The 18821-nt window shown below is 41.1% G+C and overlaps 1 protein-coding gene across 1 annotated transcript; it reads left to right on the top strand.

Annotated features, from left to right (window-relative positions):
* The first annotated feature begins 1995 nt into the window (after positions 1-1995).
* On the top strand, positions 1996-17985 carry LOC148358780 (lebercilin-like). The gene is made up of 8 exons (XM_088345576.1): positions 1996-2268; positions 2333-2544; positions 5510-5755; positions 12637-12774; positions 14241-14310; positions 14392-14519; positions 14655-14724; positions 15592-17985. The coding sequence occupies exons 1-8, from the start codon at positions 2088-2090 to the stop codon at positions 16098-16100; spliced, it is 1554 nt and encodes a 517-aa protein (XP_088201702.1). The 5' UTR covers positions 1996-2087; the 3' UTR covers positions 16101-17985.
* The last annotated feature ends 836 nt before the right edge of the window (positions 17986-18821 follow it).

The following is an 18821-nucleotide window of genomic DNA, read 5'->3' as shown; positions in this document are numbered from 1 at the left end:
CAGGGGCCACAAACTTGTGACTATGGGGGCTGATGGATCACTAGCAGAGGATTTAAATTAAACTTCACCTTTGCTTGTATTGAAGATGGCATGCCACCAGCAGACACACCATACCTACTGAAAACCACCAGCCACACATTAGTATTTCAGGAGCATCCCCAGGAAGGCAGCTGGCCCAGATGGAGTTCCAGTGAGGGTACTGAAGGACTGTGGCTTGTGATACCACAGAAGGGCCATCAACATTATAAAAGACTCTTCTCACCCCTGCCACTAACTCTTTGACCTGTTGCCCACTGGTAGGTGTTACAGGTCCCTTAAAACAAGGGTAAACGGGCTTGGAAATTTTTTTTTTCCCCTGGGCCATAACCACCCTAAACAAGCGTGCAAAACTATGAAAACGTATATCTCGCAACTTCTTTAGGAATGTTTGTTGCTGCGAAATGTTATTGCACTGCTTTTCATTGTCACTACTGTTACAATGCACTATCCTTTGATTGCGCTATTATTATAACTTAGGCCAGTCTCTAAGGCAGTGGTATTCAAACTTTTCTGAAAGTAGGCCAGATTTGGTCGTCTAAAATTGTGTGAGGGCCGACTATTTAGCCAGGCGAATATTGGCAAACTCCTGCTTCTTCACAGAACACATTTTCCCGACCATTTTCATGAGACAGTCTTTAATAAACCGCGTAGCTTGAATTTGTAGCATTTTCAATTTACTCACGGGGTCTTGTGCAAAAGCGCTGCTGTGCTGTTAAAACAGCTTCCAGCTGCTTCAGCTTTTCACAGCGTTTATTTCTAATTGTAGTGAGCATGTTTCGTCTGCTCTCTTGATATTTTATTCTTTGAAAACAGCCATAGTCTCACGGCAAATTATTAGTTGTTTTGGATCTCGGTGAAAAAAATACTCCAATTTCCACTTGTCAAGGAAGTGGCGGCCCTCACAGTCAACTTTCCTTTTTTTATTTACAGTTGTCATGTCTGAAATGAGGTAGGCTAAAATTCTCACAGAAAGTTGTGGGCAATGTGGCCAAAGGGCTAATGAAATCATCTGATAAAAGGTGATTTTTTTTTACAAATATATTTTTTACTGCGGTCAACATTACAACATTACATTAATTTCATAACAGAGGCCGCGGGCCAGTAAAAATGTGTTTACGGGCCGTAACTGGCCCCCGGGTCCAACTTTGGACATGGCTTCTCTACACACTACTTTGTAAATGGTTTTGCCTATTTATCCTGACAGTCTTGTATTTTATTTTTCTCTTTAAATTGTCTATTGCTTGTTTACCCTGGAGTGCCATGTCTAATCTTCATCCATCCATCCATCCATTATCTGCACCGCTTATCCTCAGTAGGGTCGCGGGGGTGCTGGAGCCCATCCCAGCTATCTTCGGGCAGTGCGCAGGGGACACCTCGAACTGGTTGCCAGCCAGTCGCAGGGCACACAGGGACATACAACTCAGTCGCTCATTCACACCTAGGGACAATTTGGACCGGCCAATTAATGTGGGAGGAAACTGGAGTGCCTGGAGGAAACCCACCCAAGCACAGGGAGAACATGCAAACTCCATACAGGAGGTTCGATCTCATGACCTCAGAACTGTCCCGCACACGCGCTAACCACTGCGGTGCCGTGCTGCCCATGTCTAATCTTGTTGCATACAATGTTTCGAAACGTTGATATCAAAACAACTCAATTTGATTATAACCAAAGTAACCCGTGATATAGTAATCTTCTTTAGCATATTTATCGAAAATATGCCTAGTATATAATTATTTTCATCGATACAAATAAGAGACATAATTACTGTTAGAATCTAAGTCATTCCATAGATGAATCCCTTTTCGGGGGGCACAATATATTGAAAATTAATTACAAATTCTAGCGTCTTGTTTTGTAAACAACGTGATCACGTGATATCATGACCATATTAGGCCCTTAGTGACATTTCGCCTCACTCTTTGTTTTGACTTAGTGACGTCATAAAAGCTCGAGTCGGATTCGGTGAGCTACTTAGAAGACTTAAGTTTTTAGAGTTTCTGGATAAAAAGTCGGTAGTTGATGTCTTTTGAACCACAAGGACGGGATGAGCGGGAACTTGCCGGACTTTGCGTTCAGGAGGAGTCGGGAGAGAGCGTTGTGCAATGGGAAGCCATGTCCATCTCCATCTTCGTCGCGCTCTCTGCCTGGAATCTTCACGGGGCCCACCAAGAGCCAACCACACAAAATCTTGGAGGACAAACTCAGTCCTTATAGAAGCACTGGAGGTGGGTTCCTGCATTTCTCAATGTCTGCTCCGACCCGTTGTTGATGCCATCCAATTCTTTTCAGATTACAGGTTCAAGTTGCCTCCGATTAACGATGACCCGAAATGCTTTGATTTCTCAAATAACCTCAACGTTAAAGATCTCAAGAGACAAAACGGCGACCTGCAGCTGCAGCTTATGGTGTTCAAGACGCAGTCCAAAGCAATGAAGAATGTCTTGCATCGCCACTCGGTGGCAGTGCAGGAGTACCATCGAATAGAAGGAAACATCTCACAGGTTGGTGCTATTCATTCAGTGTTTTTTTTCCCCCAATCTCACTTTTTTAGCAACTTATTTATAAGTAAAATGTCAAGTTAGGTTTATTTGTATAGCCCTTAATCACAAGAAGTCTCAAAGGGCCGTACAGACAACTACTACACCATCCCCTGATCTAAAACCTGCATGGGGGCAAAGAAAAACTCAAAAACCTTGAGAGGGAGTGGCACCAAATCAGCACATTTTCATTAGCAGTACTTTCCTCATTTAATACATATTACCATGATGTTCATAACATTTTCAAAATAAACCTTCCTCTTCATACTAACATATCCTTTGGGGACGAAAATTTGCAATTAGAGGGAAATAATAATAAAATAATCATTAAAAAATTGTATTCTTCCACTGTCATATAAAAAAAAAAGTTTTCACCAGGTTCTATATCAGACAATTTTGCTTGTTTATAAAAACTGTAAAATTAGAATGAAATTAGAACGAAAAAGTTACATAACAGTAATTTAAATTAGCATAAATATTGGCCAGTAGGGCATCTATACTCATTATCTCATCTCATCTCATTAGCTGCACCGCTTATCCTCAGTTGGGTCGCGGGGGTGCTGGAGCCCATCCCAGCAATCATCGGGCAGTGGGCAGGGGACACCCTGAACTGGTTTCCAGCCAATCGCAGGGCACAAAGGGACAGACAACTCGCTTGCTCATTCACATCTAGGGACAATTTGGACCGGCCAATCCACCTGAAATGCATGTCTTTAGAATGTGGGAGGAAACCGGAGTGCCCGGAAGAAACCCACGCAAGCACGGGGAGAACATACAAACTCTGCACAGGAAGTCCAGTAGCTGGATTTGAACCCACACAGGAGGTTCCTAAGACCTTCGAACTGTGCCGCACACGCGCTAACCACTGCCTCGCCGTGCTGCCCGCATCTATACTCATTTTATAGTTATATAGTGCACAATTCAGTTTGGACTAACATTTGTGGTTGAGCAAGGATTTTATTTTCTGCAAGTCATTTTCTTTGTCCATATACACCAGAAAAAAACCACTATAAATATTTCGTACAGTATTTTTTTTAATTAAACCGTAAGGCTGGATTACTGTACTTAAAATTAATAAAATTATTGGCCACTCGGTCGTATTTATCTATTTCTTTAACCAAATCGCCGGGCATAGCTGGACATTCTATTTGGGTGAGGTTGTTGGGTCTGTGGTTTGTTGAAACATCTGCATAAGAAACAGTTGCATCAATCAAGATGTTGATTCCGATAGAAGATTGGATTCCGCTTTTTGGAGTGTTTTATGGTCGGGAGCTGCAGTACCCAATTTGGGCACAGGAGGGCGTTAGAGACCCCATGAAAGCAGACCCACGAAGCAGATGTTGAGTTATTTGGGTATTTTTTGAGTGTGCCGTGACACGAAATGTAGGTAAAGACCCTTACAGAGGCCTAAAGTAAAAGGGTGCACATATTCAGGAAAATTGGTTCAACAGTTTCAGAGCCTATACGTCTCACACACACACACACACACACACACACACACACACACACACACACACACACACACACACACACACACACACACACACACACACACACACACACACACACACACACACACACACACACACACACAGGATTTTTAGAGTAGTTTATTTATAAAGTATATCGTGCACAATTGGGTTTGACGTATAATTATAGGACCAACATTTTTGGTTGTGCAGGGAAAAAAACATTTTCAACAATGTCAAGAAAATACCGCTGTAAGTAATTCCTCATGTAAATGGATTTCTCCAAATAAACCAACGACACAACTGTTTTTCGATAGTACAGTGGGACCTTGGTTCTCGACCATAATCCGTTCCAGAACCGTGTTCGAAAACCTATTTGTTCGATCACCGAAATCATTTTTCCCATTAAAAATAATGTAAATCGTTTTAATCCGTTCCAACACCCTGAATGTTTACCTTGAATGTTTAACGTAAACTAAAGCTAACCCAGCCTAATCGTACGTTCGCGTTATCGTAATATTCAGTACGAAAGATTACGCTAACATGAACATGTAAAAATAAAAAAATCAGGTCGTTTACAAGTCATTTAGCACCTGGGTCTCCACAACAAGTGGTGAGCGGTTCATTGGAAAGGGGGCTCTGTTCCAACACCCTGAATGTTTAACTTGAATGTTTAACGTAAACAAAGATAACCCAGGCTAATCGTACGTTTGCGTTATCGTAATCTTCCGTACGAAAGTTTACGCTAACATGAACATGTAAAAGTAAAAAAAAAGGATAAAGAAAATAATTAGGAATAGGATTTCTTACCTTAGTGGTGGTCAGCAGAAGGCGCAGGTGGACAGTGGGGTATTCCCTAGCAAGATCAGACACTCGCACACCTCCTTCATATTTTGCTATTATTTCTTTCTTAAATGCAATAGTTGTACGCACTACTTTTCTTTTTTCACCTGTAGCAACCTTGCTGCTTGCACCGACTTTCTTCTGAGGCATAATTAGGGGCTATAACACTTCGTACACCTATATTAAAAGCGAAAGCAAAACGAATCACGTCCGCACGCGATAACAGTTGGTCAGGAAAAGAGCGATCTACACCCGTACGCCGCTCAGCATCGCACCCTAGCGTACACACTCACGCATTACCGGCATTCGAACTCTCGAATTTTTTGACCGAACAGCGAAGCAGACATCGAGATTTTTGGTCGGACCCCGATTTGTTCGAACTGAGAGGCATTCGAAAACCGAGGTTCCACTGTATTTTAAACAAATATCCTTGTAATCCAGGCTGGAATGCTTTTGGCAAAGTCATTACTGACTAAGAGCTAATTCCCCCACATTAAGTGCATGCTAAACTATGTCTACTATGCCAATTGACATCAACATAAAACCAAGAGTGGACTTGCGCATGTTGTATAATTTCAGATTAAATTCTACAATCTCAATCCATGCCCCCTCCTTAGATTCAAGATCAGCACGTGAATGAAGTCAGGGCCATACGGAAGCTGCTCGGGAAGACACGTTCCAGCTGCGATTCGCTGGCGAGGAAGCTGCAAGATTCTCAGAGGGAATTGCGGAACTCCCGAGCACAGATCTTGGAGCTGGAAACGCAGGTCTTCCATAATCCCACCATGCTGGAGAGGGAAGACCTCAGCCGCAGATTGGATGAGGCTACCATTGATCTGAAGGAGAAAAACAAGCGGATATGGGTATGTTTAGGAACATCTTGGCCACGGAGGTCAAGTCACATCTATTTGTGTAGCCATTCATCACAAAATGACTCAAAGGGCTGCACAGACTATCATTACAACATCCTCGCATCTGAAAACTACGTTAGGCCAAGGAAAAACTAAAAAATACCACAGAATGAGGAAAATCAAGAGACCTTTAATCAGGCTGCACTGGCTGTGCAAAGGAATAAATACTACCGGTGGGATTTAACCTTATTGTTTTGTAAACAATCACAATTTTCAATTCCTGTTTACAAGCACAATTTGATTCTATAACCCATGAAGTTTCATTTTATTAAACAATTATATGGATATTATCTTACTTCGTTGATTATATATATATATATATATATATATATATATATATATATATATATATATATATATATATATATATAAAATTACATGTATAAACGGACATTTTCTAATATTTAACTTCTCCCAGTGGTTAAAAAAACTTCATTCATTAATGAATATTGATTTGAATGAGCAAAAATACATTAACTATCATACAAAATACATTAACCGTCATATAAAAGTGCTTTAAAAAATACTATTACTTGGACTAATAAATACTAATAAATACTAATACTTATAAATTTTGTTTTTATTTTATATAATAAAGTGTATTTTGTCGAATTCTGGCAGGAACTGGCTCGATCATTGTTGACAGTGGCAAATTGAAACTCTGCGTTGTTAAGTTGGAATGAAGATTTATTTAGAGAACATAGCCCCGACAGAAACGAGGCTTGTTGTCAAGGTTAAAATCTGAGATTAGAAATTAAGAAACTCTTTCAGATAGAGAAAGATACACACTCTGAGTCAGAAATTGTGTTGGGTAGCCCTTTCATTGGTGGTGTATTCCACCGGAGCCACCCCCTAAAATTAAATCTCTGTATTGCCAGAAGATTGTTGGTTGCCTTAACTGTTAAGGCTCTGGATGTTGTGGGCGTGTCATGGGTAACACGCGTCTGCAACAACGCGTGGACTTCAAGGACAATACCTGTGGACTGGCAGACTGAGATGGGGGTCCTCTTTTGCAAGAAGGGGGACCAGAAAGTGTGTTTCAACTACAAGGAAATTACACTTCTCAGCCTCAGCCGGGATGAAGATCTGCACCTTCAAGTCCGAAACGATGGTTCCCACCCTGAAAAGGGGGGCATGTTCCTTCTGGGTTGGGGTTGAGATCCTGGCCCAAGTGTAAGAGTTCAAATATCTCGGGGTAGGGTGGATCGGTGCAACATCTGTCGTCATGCGGACTCTGTTCCGGTCGGTTGTGGTGAAGAAGGATCCGAGCCAAAAGGCAAAGCTCTCGGTTTACCAGTCCATCTACGTTTCTACCCTCACTTATGGTCATGAACTCTGGATCATGACCGAAAGAACAAGATCCAGAAAAGAGTTTCCTCTGCAGGGTGGCTGCGCTCTCCCTTAGAGATATCATGAGAAGCTCAGTCATCCAGGACGAACTCAGTGTTGAGCATTTGCCCCTCTGAATTGAGAGAAGACAGCTGTGATGGCTCGAGCATCTGATAAAGATGTCTCCTGTATGCCTCCTTTGGGAGGTGTATCGAGTATCTCCACCAGCAGGAGGCCCCCGGGGAGGACATAGGGCATGCTGGAGAGACTACGTCTCTAGGCTGGTCTGGGAACGCGTCTGGATCCCGTCGAATAAGCTGGCTGTGCTTCCCTGTTGCCCGTGACCTAACTTGGATAAGCAGAAGAAGATGGGTAGATCTATAGATGGATAGTTTTTGCTCTTCCTTGTGCTTTGCTGCTCTTGTTTTAAATTGTACTACCCAATAGAGCAACATTTAGTGATCAAATAATATAGTGTCCCTTTAATTTCAGATTCAGTGTCACTTTAATTTCAGATTCCTGTATGCAAAATGGCCACCAAAAAGCACCTGGTAATGGTGTCGGCCTCAATCAATATCAGTACCTTAAAAAAAAAAAACCTGTTTCTGCATTGCTATTCCTTCTTAGCTTTAAAACTGATATTATTATCATTTTTAAAAGGAACTATGTAAGTTACTACTACTAATAATTCACCCATCCATCCATTATCTGCACCGCTTATCCTCAGTAGGGTCACGGGGGTGCTGGAGCCCATCCCAGCCATCCTCGGGCAGAGGGCAGGGAAAACCCTGAACTAGTTGCCAGCTTATCGCAGGGCACACAGAAACAGACAACTCACTCGCTTATTCACACCCAGGGACAACTTGGACCGGCCAATTAACCTGACATGCATGTTTTGGGAATGTGGGAGGAAACCGGAGTGCCCGGAGGAAACCCACGCAAGCACGGGGAGAACATGCTAACTCCACACAGGAGGTTTGATCTCATGACCTCAGAACTGTGCCGCACACGCGCTAACCACTGCGCCGCCGAGCTGCCCCTACTAATAATTGTTATATTAAATTCAAAATCACATTACCAAATTCCCTATACACAAAACAAGTAATTTCTTTTGAGAGAGTGGGGCAAGAGATCTGGCACAACCTAGTTATTTTGTGTGCACACTTAGTGCTAACATGTAGCTTTGCTGTTTTTGACATGGCAAAGATGTGTGTATTGTTGTGTATGTAGTCGGGTTGCAGTCGGATTCAGAGACAGGCACGGACGGTACAGTCATAGAGTGTTTACTCAACCTCTTCTTCGGTAGTTCTCTAGCACAAGTACAAGGCTGCGCATAAGTATACAGTGACACCGCAGGAAGGGGAGTGTATTACACGACACCACATATTCCCTTTTTGTTAGCATAGGACACAACAGTAGCATTAATCTAAAATACGCAATAACTCTTCGGTAAGTATGAGCTTGTAGAAAACATACATTTCAATATTCATTACCCGATTAGCGGTAAATATTTATCAGAGGTAAGCAATAACGTAAGGAACTATACTGTCAATATCGGTAAGCAAAAGTGTGTAAACCTTGTAAACTTAAGCAGACTGTATGAAGATCACATCATAACCAAACATGACAATTTTTTTTAACAATGAACATTCATCATGTCTTTTTTTTTTTTTTTTTTTTTTTTTTCATCATCACATCTTTTCTGTATTTTTTTTTTTTTTTTTTTTTTTAAGTCACATAATCTTGAAGCCATGCAGGAGCATGTCGTATTCTCGGTGCACTAGGAGAGGGATGTGTTGAGGGCACAGTTTCAGTTTCGGGTGGCTCAGCGACTTGGTCGCTTGGCAGGAGGCAAGCATCATTATCAGGAGGCTGTGGCGCTGAAACAGCAGCACAGGTGGAAGAATGGGCAAGGTGGAAAGCATTCCACACCTTTCCATCAGACAGCAGATAAGTGGCTGGACCCTTTTGAGCTACCACTGTCAGTGGCTTGGTGAACCTTGAGTGTCCTTTCGCAATGATTCCAGGTTTGCGGATGCGAACCGCAGAGCCAATCTGGAAGCTGGGTGATTTTGCACCGCGACGTTTGTCGGTGTATCGTTTGGACTTCCGTTGTTTGTTTTGTATGTTTTGTAGCATGTTGCCTTTGTCAGCAGTGGGACGCATGGAGTGAAGACCTGTGATGTGAAGCTTTGTATTCAGTGGTCTACCATGCAACAGTTCAGCGGGGGATACTGAAGTCACAGCATGTGGTGTGGCTCTGTAAGTCTGTAAAAACTCAGTGAAGAAGGCTTTCAGTGGTTTACCTTCGATGTTGGCTGTTTGTAGACAGTCCTTGAAGACTCTGTTGAAACGCTCAATTTCACCGTTGGCTTGGGGGTAGTACACAGAGCTGCGACGGTGTGTGATGTTCCTGTCACTAAGGAATGCTTCAAACTCGGTCGACACGAACTGAGGGCCATTGTCAGTAACAATTTCCTGTGGATTACCTTCTCTGCTAAACACAATGGAAAGAAAAGTCATAACAGAGGCAGAAGTAACATTTGAGCAGAAGGCAATCTCAGGCCATCGGCTGTAATAGTCAATGAGGGTGATGGCGAAGCGGCAATCAGCAGGCGCAGAGTGAATAGGACCAACAATGTCCACAGCAACTTTTTCCCAGGCAGCAGTTGGGGTAGGCACAGGCTGTAATGGTGCAGTACGTGTGGTTGCGGTTTTGTCATGCTGCAAGCAGGTGGTGCATGATTTGATGGCGAGCTCAACGTGAGAATCCATTCCAGGCCACCAGTACAAGTCTCTCAGTCTTTGTTTTGTGCGAACTATCCCTTGGTGTGTAGCATGAGCAAGTTGGATCATTTTTCCCTGTAGCTGTTGTGGTATCACAACACGATGCGTGCCACGCACAATGACACTGTTCTGCAAGGCAAGCTCATTTTGCACACGGAAGTAAGGCACGATGAGGGGGTCAAGGCCTTTTGTAGTACGAGGCCATCCCTTCTGCATGTAGTGTCGCACCTTCTGTAGCACTGGACATTCCTCACATGCACTGGAGAGCTCATCAGCAGTGACTGCAGAAAAATCAGGAGACACAGCAGCCACCATCTCCATGATGCCATCATTTTCCAGTTTCGTCAGCTCCTCCGACACCTTGTCACGCACGGCATATGGGAGTCTGTGTAGATTTTGCTGGACTGGAGGGACGTCTGCACGCACTTTAACTTTGTGTATAAAACCTGTAGCAACGCCTAGAGCATTTGTAGTGTTGACAGTGTAACTCATCTCCGATGCGGCAGGTGTTGCAATCTGCCCATCTTGTATGTGGAGGCGAAGTGCAGTGAACAGGTCCATTCCCAGTAGTGGAGTACCGTCAGGAACTATGTAGAAGTCAGTATGTGCACTCTGGTTGCAGTATGTAGCAGTAAGTTGAAGACAGCCCAACACTGGAATTGGCTTCTTCATGTAGGTCACCAGACGCACAGTAGGCTTTGAGAGAGGCAAGTGCATGAATGACTGTCTGTAAATTCTCTCTGGCAGAATTGAAACTGCTGAACCAGTGTCCACAAGCAGGTCAGTATTAATTGACTGTTCATCATTCGCATGGAGAGCAACTGTACATGTAAGGCGCTTTGGGACTGCAGCTGTAGGGGCTACATGACACACAGTAAGTTCTGGGACAGTAACTTCTCTTACTGATCGAGTAGGAATTGCGCTGCGGCACACTTTACTAAAATGTCCAATTTTTCCACATTGGTTGCATTTTGCATTTTTAGCAGGGCATTTGGGGTCATTTGCTAGATGAGAGTTGGATCCACAACGGTAGCAGGTTTTGTGTTGATTCCTTTTATCTCTCGAGCGCTGTGTATGTGTACTGCTCTGATTCCTTTTATCTCTTTGTTGCACAAACTTCACAGGAGTGTCGGACACGTGCACATGAGTAATAGCATTAGCTTCTGAAATAGCAGATTCGACTTGTGTAGCAATAGCGATCGCTTTGTCAAGCTTTAAGTCCGTTTCCAGCAGCAAGCGCTCTCTGATTCTCGAAGAGGACATCTTCTCAATGAATTGATCCCTGATCATATCATCAGCAAACGTGCCAAAGTCACAGTTAGCAATTAATTCCCTCAATGCGGCAATGAACTGAGCAGTGGTCTCGCCCGGTCTCTGAGCACGCTGACGGAACTTGGTACGCTGAGCAACGACATTAATCTTCGGTACAAAGAAAATTTCTAGCGCATCACAGGCGGATTTGTAAGAAGTGCCAGTGTCAGGAAGGGAAAGAAAAATTCTCTGCCCTTCTGTGCCTAAACAGTGCAGCAGTAGTGCGCGCTTTCGTTTGTCCGGCATTTCGTTAGCAGTCAATGCTAGCAGGTAATTTTCGAACATCTGAATCCACGTGGAGTACAACATCGTAGGCTCACCCGGGGTTTCAAGCAAAGCAGGGGGTTGTGAAATTCCGATCCAAGTCATCCTCGTCGCCAATATGTTGTGTATGTAGTCGGGTTGCAGTCGGATTCAGAGACAGGCACGGACGGTACAGTCATAGAGTGTTTACTCAACCTCTTCTTCGGTAGTTCTCTAGCACAAGTACAAGGCTGCGCATAAGTATACAGTGACACCGCAGGAAGGGGAGTGTATTACACGACACCACATGTATGAATGAATATGTAGCAAGAAATGCAAATTCCCTGTGCAGCTCCTGAATTAAGCGACTGTTAATTACTAGAAAAGAACAATTTTCGTTTCTCTCACCATTTTCAAACACATGTGTGGAAAAAACAATAACTGGAGGACAGATAAATCACAATGTCAGGAAAGGGTGGTCTTATTGAAGAGATCTTTTCTTCCTCATGCCATGAGGCTCTTTAACTCTACCCGGCAGAGTAAAAGCCCACAGTAAACCACACCACCTACATTGCATATTACCGAATCTTATTGCAATATGTATTCTGTGTAGCACTATTTAGTTATTCTATATAACACGCTACAGTGGGCATTTGCACGTCACACTGGGTATTTGTATATTGTATTCTTTTTGCTTTATTATTGTATTGTTCTCAGCTCAGGGATGCTGCTGGAAATGTGAATTTCCCTTCGGGGATGAATAAAGTATCTATCTATCTATCTATCTATCTATCTATCTATCTATCTGTCTGTCTGTCTGTCTGTCTGTCTGTCTGTCTGTCTGTCTGTCTGTCTGTCTGTCTGTCTGTCTGTCTGTCTGTCTGTCTGTCTGTCTGTCTGTCTGTCTGTCTGTCTGTCTGTCTGTCTGTCTGTCTGTCTGTCTATCTATCTATCTATCTATCTATCTATCTATCTATCTATCTATCTATCTATCTATCTATCTATCTATCTATCTATCTATCTATCTATCTATCTATCTATCTATCTATCTATCTATCTATCTATCTATCTATCTATCTATCTATCTATCTATTATATGGAGCAGTGTCTAAATGACAATCATAGTTACATACTCACTTACGTTTATTGATTTGTTTTTCTAGGAATTAGAGAAGAACAACAAATTGCTTCAAAGTACACTTCATCGGCACATAGCAGCAGAGCAAAGAAAACTGTCCAAGACCCATGACGTGTTCTACTGTCTGCAAGCGCAGGTTTATGAGCTCACCAAAGAAATTCAAGTAAGTCTAAACAGGTTGTGTAATAACAGCTAACTGGATACAAGTCATTTCAGTTAACCAGTCTTAAAACCAGTCATCTGCAGTGAATTTTGTGTCTCGCGAGGCACAGACTGATTTTGAGATAAATTAACCTACATCTTTTTCATTATTTGACTGGCAGAGAAAGAAAGCAATATATAAACTGGAGCATAGAAAACAAACATTTTATTGTCTTAATTCATAAATTAGGTTTATGCACTGCTGAAACAAATACTGTCTGGCTTTTCTTTCTACTAGCTTGCTAATGATATCACTGATTCTTTTATTTGGGGTTTCAGGTGTTCACCAAATAAGAATCATTGGTCTCACTATCGCCCTCTGCCATGAGGCGTAAAAATTGCGTGCCTCATTCTGCATCTGCAGACGCCGAGCACATTAATACGTTACATACGAATTGTATCAATTACAGGGTTCGTACGGGTGCTGTTAATCCTTGCAAATGCTTGAATTTTAATGTTGAGTTTTCAAGGATTGATAAGTTCTTCAATTTTTGGTGAAGTGCCTGTGAATGCTTGAAATTGTTGCCATGTTCCTCAAGTCTGTTAAAAATGACACTGACCATATTTCCGGACAAATTTTCAACATGTTACCTAGTGTTTACTATGTTTGTGTACTGTAATGCTAAATGTATTTCACCCTGGTCATCCTGAAAGGGGGATACCACTTGTGAGGTCCCTTCTCAAGGTTTCTCTTTTTCCTCACGCTGAGGTTTTGAGTTGTTCCTTGCCCGCATGTTGGTTTAAGATCAGGTAATTGTGCCATTGTAATCCTGTGCAGTCCTTTGAGACATTTTTGTGATTGAGGGCTATATAGATAAATTTGACTTGACTTGACTTGACCAGTCTCTCTCTGGTGGCTTTGCTTTGCCATTGCATTCTTCCCTCATGATTAACGGCAGCTGGCATTAGTTTGCAGGCATTGTCCTATGAAACGTCATCGCCCCCTATGGGTCGTGCCAAGGACGACTTAAACACTTTTAAATGTGTTAGTGCAGGGATTACCTATCAATTATGTACATTAATTATGGACCATGCAAAAACTTATGGTAGCATTTCCCTGTGATAAATTATAATGGTGACAACTTCCTGCAACTGAAAATATACGCTACATATTACGTACTGTCATTTTTACCCAACACCTAAGTGGGGAGAGATTTGTCTCGAAAATATTTACACACATGTTGGTCAAGATCTAAAAATCATATCTTGATAAATGCACACTCAAGAATAAAAATCGCAGATATATTTGTGACTCTGCAAAATACATGAATAGCACCAGATTTCTCCTTTTAATGGTACTGGGAAGTTTGGAAAATTGGCTTTGAAAGTCCCTAAAGAGTGCTTAAATTTGGCCATGAAAAAGGTGTAAAATCAAAACATATTCTTAAGCGAACTAAAATCATTTATTAGTGTTTTTCATTCAAACAGGAACAAAAGGGAGAGCTACAAAAGCACAATCTTCCTGCTCTGCGATTCCAACATTTGTTGAACACGAAAGGTAAAGAATCTTAGTACAACTCCTCTTTGGGGACAGCTATTAAACATGATTGGTTGTGTAAGACTCAATTGTGATTTACAGAAACATGTAATAAATTGGTCCAGACGGATGAAATATTCTCCACGCCGAGTATAGAAGAGTGTTCTGTCATGCCAGAATCTCCCGAGTCTGAGGATGAGCTGCAAAAATGGCTGACGCCAACCAGCACAGTATGTGATTAATCATCTAATATTTGACTGTTGTTATTTACTGTATCTTCAGTCAATGTATATTATTTATTTTGAGTCATATGTGCGGCAAAAGCTAACTGAATTGAATGCTGATAGACACTCATTGTTTTTTAGGAGCATGTACCAGTGGGAAGAGCAATTGGATACCTTAAGAAGATTGTAGAGCCATCAAAGAAATTATTTGGTAGGTTCTTATTGCTACCACTAAAACACTGTGCTCAACTTATTTTTGTTCAAATTGGCACTTTTGCAATACATGTTTAAATAGTACAAAATAAAATAATTTGTGCATATCCTACCTGTCAACTTTATATGTTTTCTTTTCAATCAATTCAAATTGTATACATCGTATAACAATTGTTTTACGGGAAAATAAAGAAAATAGACAAAAAAAAAAGTTTTTGTTACACCTGTCTCGTCTTGCCCATTCCGGCCTGAATCTGGATCGTGACCGGTAGTAGACGACAATGTCACCATAGAGTGCTAATATTGTCCTGGTACACAAGCAAACATTATTCTCTATCAAGCTTTTATTTTAAACTAAATTGCGACAGTTTCTGATATATATACATATATATATATATATATATATATATATATATATATATATACATATATATATATATATATATATATATATATATATATATGCTCATAAAAGAGGCCTTGTCGCTCATTGCTGCTAGCTGTTATTGCACATCCATCCAATATGTAATTTAGGTTACAAATTTAGGCTGAAGAATAAAGTATAAAACTGAAAAACTACAGTAAGTTAAAAAAAACTTAACATTCTTTTACTGATCCGTCCCACCTGGGAACCGAAAGTCGGGATCTGGCTCCAGAGCCAAACTGAATTTGACATCTCTGCTCTAGAGGATCAAAACAGGAAGATTTAGTTTTTAATGGATATTCCATAAACATTGTATTAATCAACACGCCATGTTTGTTGGATATCCATACAACATAGTATCGTTAGGAATCCTATTGGGCTGACTTCCAGCAGATTTGCAGAAATAATATTTGCTGAAAAAATCTAATAATACTCTTACAGACTTTGAGGACATCCATCTATCCATTACCGATCATCTCTTCAAGGAAATTTCTCCAGCCACCGCCGATCACCAGCTTCAAGAAATCCCTTCATCCACCCCGGAACACCAAATTTCAGGAGACTGTGTTGAAATAAGCGAGTTAACAGATTCTTCACAGCAGTCTGTAGAAGTAGAGCCAGATGAGGAATCGCAACCCTCAACGATATGTTCAGGCTCTTGTAAAATGGCGCAATCTATCGTCAAGACGCTACCCCAGCAAAGAGAACGCCCGGCCTCTGCTCGGCGTAAGTATGTGTACTCACCAGTGACTATGAACCTGCACTTGGGGAGACCGGCCTACGGCAGTTTGGAACGAAGGTCACGTGAGAGTCAAAGTAAAAAATCCTCACCAAGGACATCGGTCCCCAGCACAGAAGACGAAGACGATGGTCCTATGTATGACTACCAGACTCTCTATCCGGATCTGAGTCCTCTGGGCTCTCCAGGTGGTACACAATCATGGAGATGATACAGTATTCCCATTAGAACAGAACAGTCTTTATTGTCATTGATATTTACGTGGCGAAGCATTGTATGCAACGGACCTGTAGCGCCTACCAGAGAGTAAAAGGTCAAAGAGGTGGTGCTCGGGTTGAGAAGAGTCTCTTAGTTCTTTGCACATCCCCAAACACCTCTCTTGGTCCTCCAACTCTGGGGCTGTGGTGGGGAAGGTCCAGCAGCGACTCCACTTCCTTGGGGTTCTCAGGAGGAACAACCTGGAACAGAAGCTGCTGGCATATACCGTCACGGTGTGTTGAGAGCATCTCAGCAGACAGATAAAACATACAGAGAACCATTAACACAGCACAGAATATCATTGGATGCTCTCTGCCCAGTTAGAGGACATTGTCGGAATTGCGATACTGTAGAAGAGCCATCAACATTATAAAGTGTTTTATCCACCAACCTCTGCAGGTCCCTTAAAACAAGGAAAAACAGGTTCACCACTCTAAACATGTGCACAAAACTGTCTTATATCTTGGAACTTATTTTGTTTAGTTTTTCTGTTGCTGCTAAAGGTTATTGCAAAATATATATTTTGTGACTTGTTTAGATTTTTTTTGCTGCTAAGTGTTATTGCACTTCTTTTCATTTCACTCTTGTCTCGATGTGTTATTGTTTTTCCATTCCACTATTGTCTCTAGTACTATGTTGTGAATATTTTCGCCTATTTATCCTGACGGTCCTTTTTTTTTTGCTTTTAAGTATTACATTTTTTCCCTGGAGAGCCATGTCTAATTTCGTTGCATACATTGTTTCACAACGTTAAAATGAATGACATTCAAGAGAATTGAATTCAATAATGTTGATGGCTTTGCTGCAGTATTGCGCACTGGCAATATCCCCCGGACTAGCCAGAGAGCAGCTAATGACCTTTTTGGCTGTGATGATTACTCGGCATGTTTTTCTTGTCTGCTGCCGTGCTCCCAGCATCCCACACGGGGAAGCCGTATGCCATTGTTTTTATGTTGTCGACTCTTTAATTCGGGAAGCTGTGATTGGCTCGGCCATTTTAGTGGCGCTTGTCACACTTATTCACAATTTTTTTGTAAGTTTGGGTTTGTTAAAATCCAAATAATTCTGTCACTTCTAAGGTCAGGCTGATGTGTAATGTTTCATAATATGTCAGCTTGTCAATGTATCATATTATGTTTGTTTGGTGACACATTTATTTCCTCCAAATGTTTTTGACTGCCTCAAAAGCAAAAAAAAAAAAAAAAAAAGATTAAGGTGTAATACTATTGACAATGGTAGATGGTTAAAATTACATTAGCATAAAACACCATAAAAATTATATGTTTTTTTTACTAAAATATGAGCAACAACATTTCACTCACAAAGTAATTTTACTGGTCTAATACAGTGCCGGCATTCAATTCCAAAATAAAACACGATATTTTGATCTCGGCAGTCTTGTTTTCATACAGCAATTAATTGAAAGTAGCAGGATTCGAATAATTTGTAAAATATGAGTTGAACGACAACCTACTTGTTATTGTCCGTTCAGTTTTCTGATCTTGGTCTACTCTAAAAAAAAAAAATCACATATCACCAACTATGTGTTATTCAGGGTTGGGGAAGGTTACTTTAACTGGATTACTTTCAATTACTTTTGGATTACTCCAATACCAAATATGCTAATAAAAGACAAAAGAAACTAAATATGGATAAAATTATGACTCACAACACGTGGTAAGCTTTCTCTCCTGGCCTTGATCTCTTTGATCTCCGGCAAAACTAACATAAAATGCGACAGAAACAAAATGAAAATAAATCCAAACAGCTTGCCAACATCATTTTTGCCGTTCCATGTATTCCGTTACTCCCCAAGCCTATACAAAATTTAGTAATTTTATTCATATTTAGTTTCTTCTGTCTTTTATTAGCATATTTGGTATTGGAGTAATCCAAAAGTAATTACAAGTAATCCAGTTAAAGTAACCCTACCCAACCCTGGTGTTATTTCACTACGGAATATTCTGTAAGACAGCAACCTGTTTAAAGTCCTGCAATTGTTAAATACTTACAATTTATGAGTATACGTATACTTGGCCTGCGATTGGCTGGCAACCAGTTCAGGGTGTCCCCTGCCCACTGCCCGGAGATGGCTGGGATGGGCTCCAGCCCCCCCGCGACCCTAATGAGGATAAGCGGTACGGCTGATGAGATGAGATGAGACGTATACTTGGGATGATCAAACTTAGGAGGACCGATATCAGGTATCCGTGTCAATACCAGCCTTTTTTAAAGTATTTTGGCTGTCACAAATGTGGTCAATACTAGTATTGGATATCTGTTAGTTGCCATTTTACAATCAGGAACTTAAAATAAATGGAATAGTAATTTTCCATAGAATTAATGCAATATCAAAGGCCAGTAATATGTTGGAATTTAAAAGCATTTCAGTGAAAATATCATTTTTTACTGATACTGATTGTATCATGTAGTATTGGTTTAGAAGACTACTCAAGATTTGGGTATCTGGATCGGTGCTAAATCTTTGGGGTATCTAACATTCCTTGTCAAAATATAAATTATGAAAGGTGTGACGCCTGTTTCAATGGCAGTTTAAAAGGAAAGTATGCTTGATTTGACCTATAGATGTCACTGTAGTGTGTAAAGCAATCAGAAATTGTTTTAAACAAATACAAGGGAGAATACAAACTGCAGAGATCACAGTGGTCATGTT

The sequence above is a fragment of the Urocampus carinirostris genome, chromosome 10 (genome assembly GCF_059441175.1).
Source record: "Urocampus carinirostris isolate Australia breed hairy pipefish chromosome 10, RoL_Ucar_1.0, whole genome shotgun sequence".
Classification (NCBI taxonomy): Eukaryota; Metazoa; Chordata; class Actinopteri; order Syngnathiformes; family Syngnathidae; genus Urocampus; species Urocampus carinirostris.
Note: the sequence above shows the minus strand (reverse complement) of the source record. Positions and strands in the feature narration are given on the sequence as shown.

Bases quoted from the DNA above. Each gene is read 5' to 3' on its own strand.
- LOC148358780 (XM_088345576.1), top strand. From the start codon at position 2,088: ATGAGCGGGAACTTGCCGGACTTTGCGTTCAGGAGGAGTCGGGAGAGA. The intron at 2,545-5,509 runs GTTGGTGCTATT...CCCCCTCCTTAG, and splicing joins TAGAAGGAAACATCTCACAG to ATTCAAGATCAGCACGTGAA. The intron at 5,756-12,636 runs GTATGTTTAGGA...TTGTTTTTCTAG, and splicing joins AGAAAAACAAGCGGATATGG to GAATTAGAGAAGAACAACAA.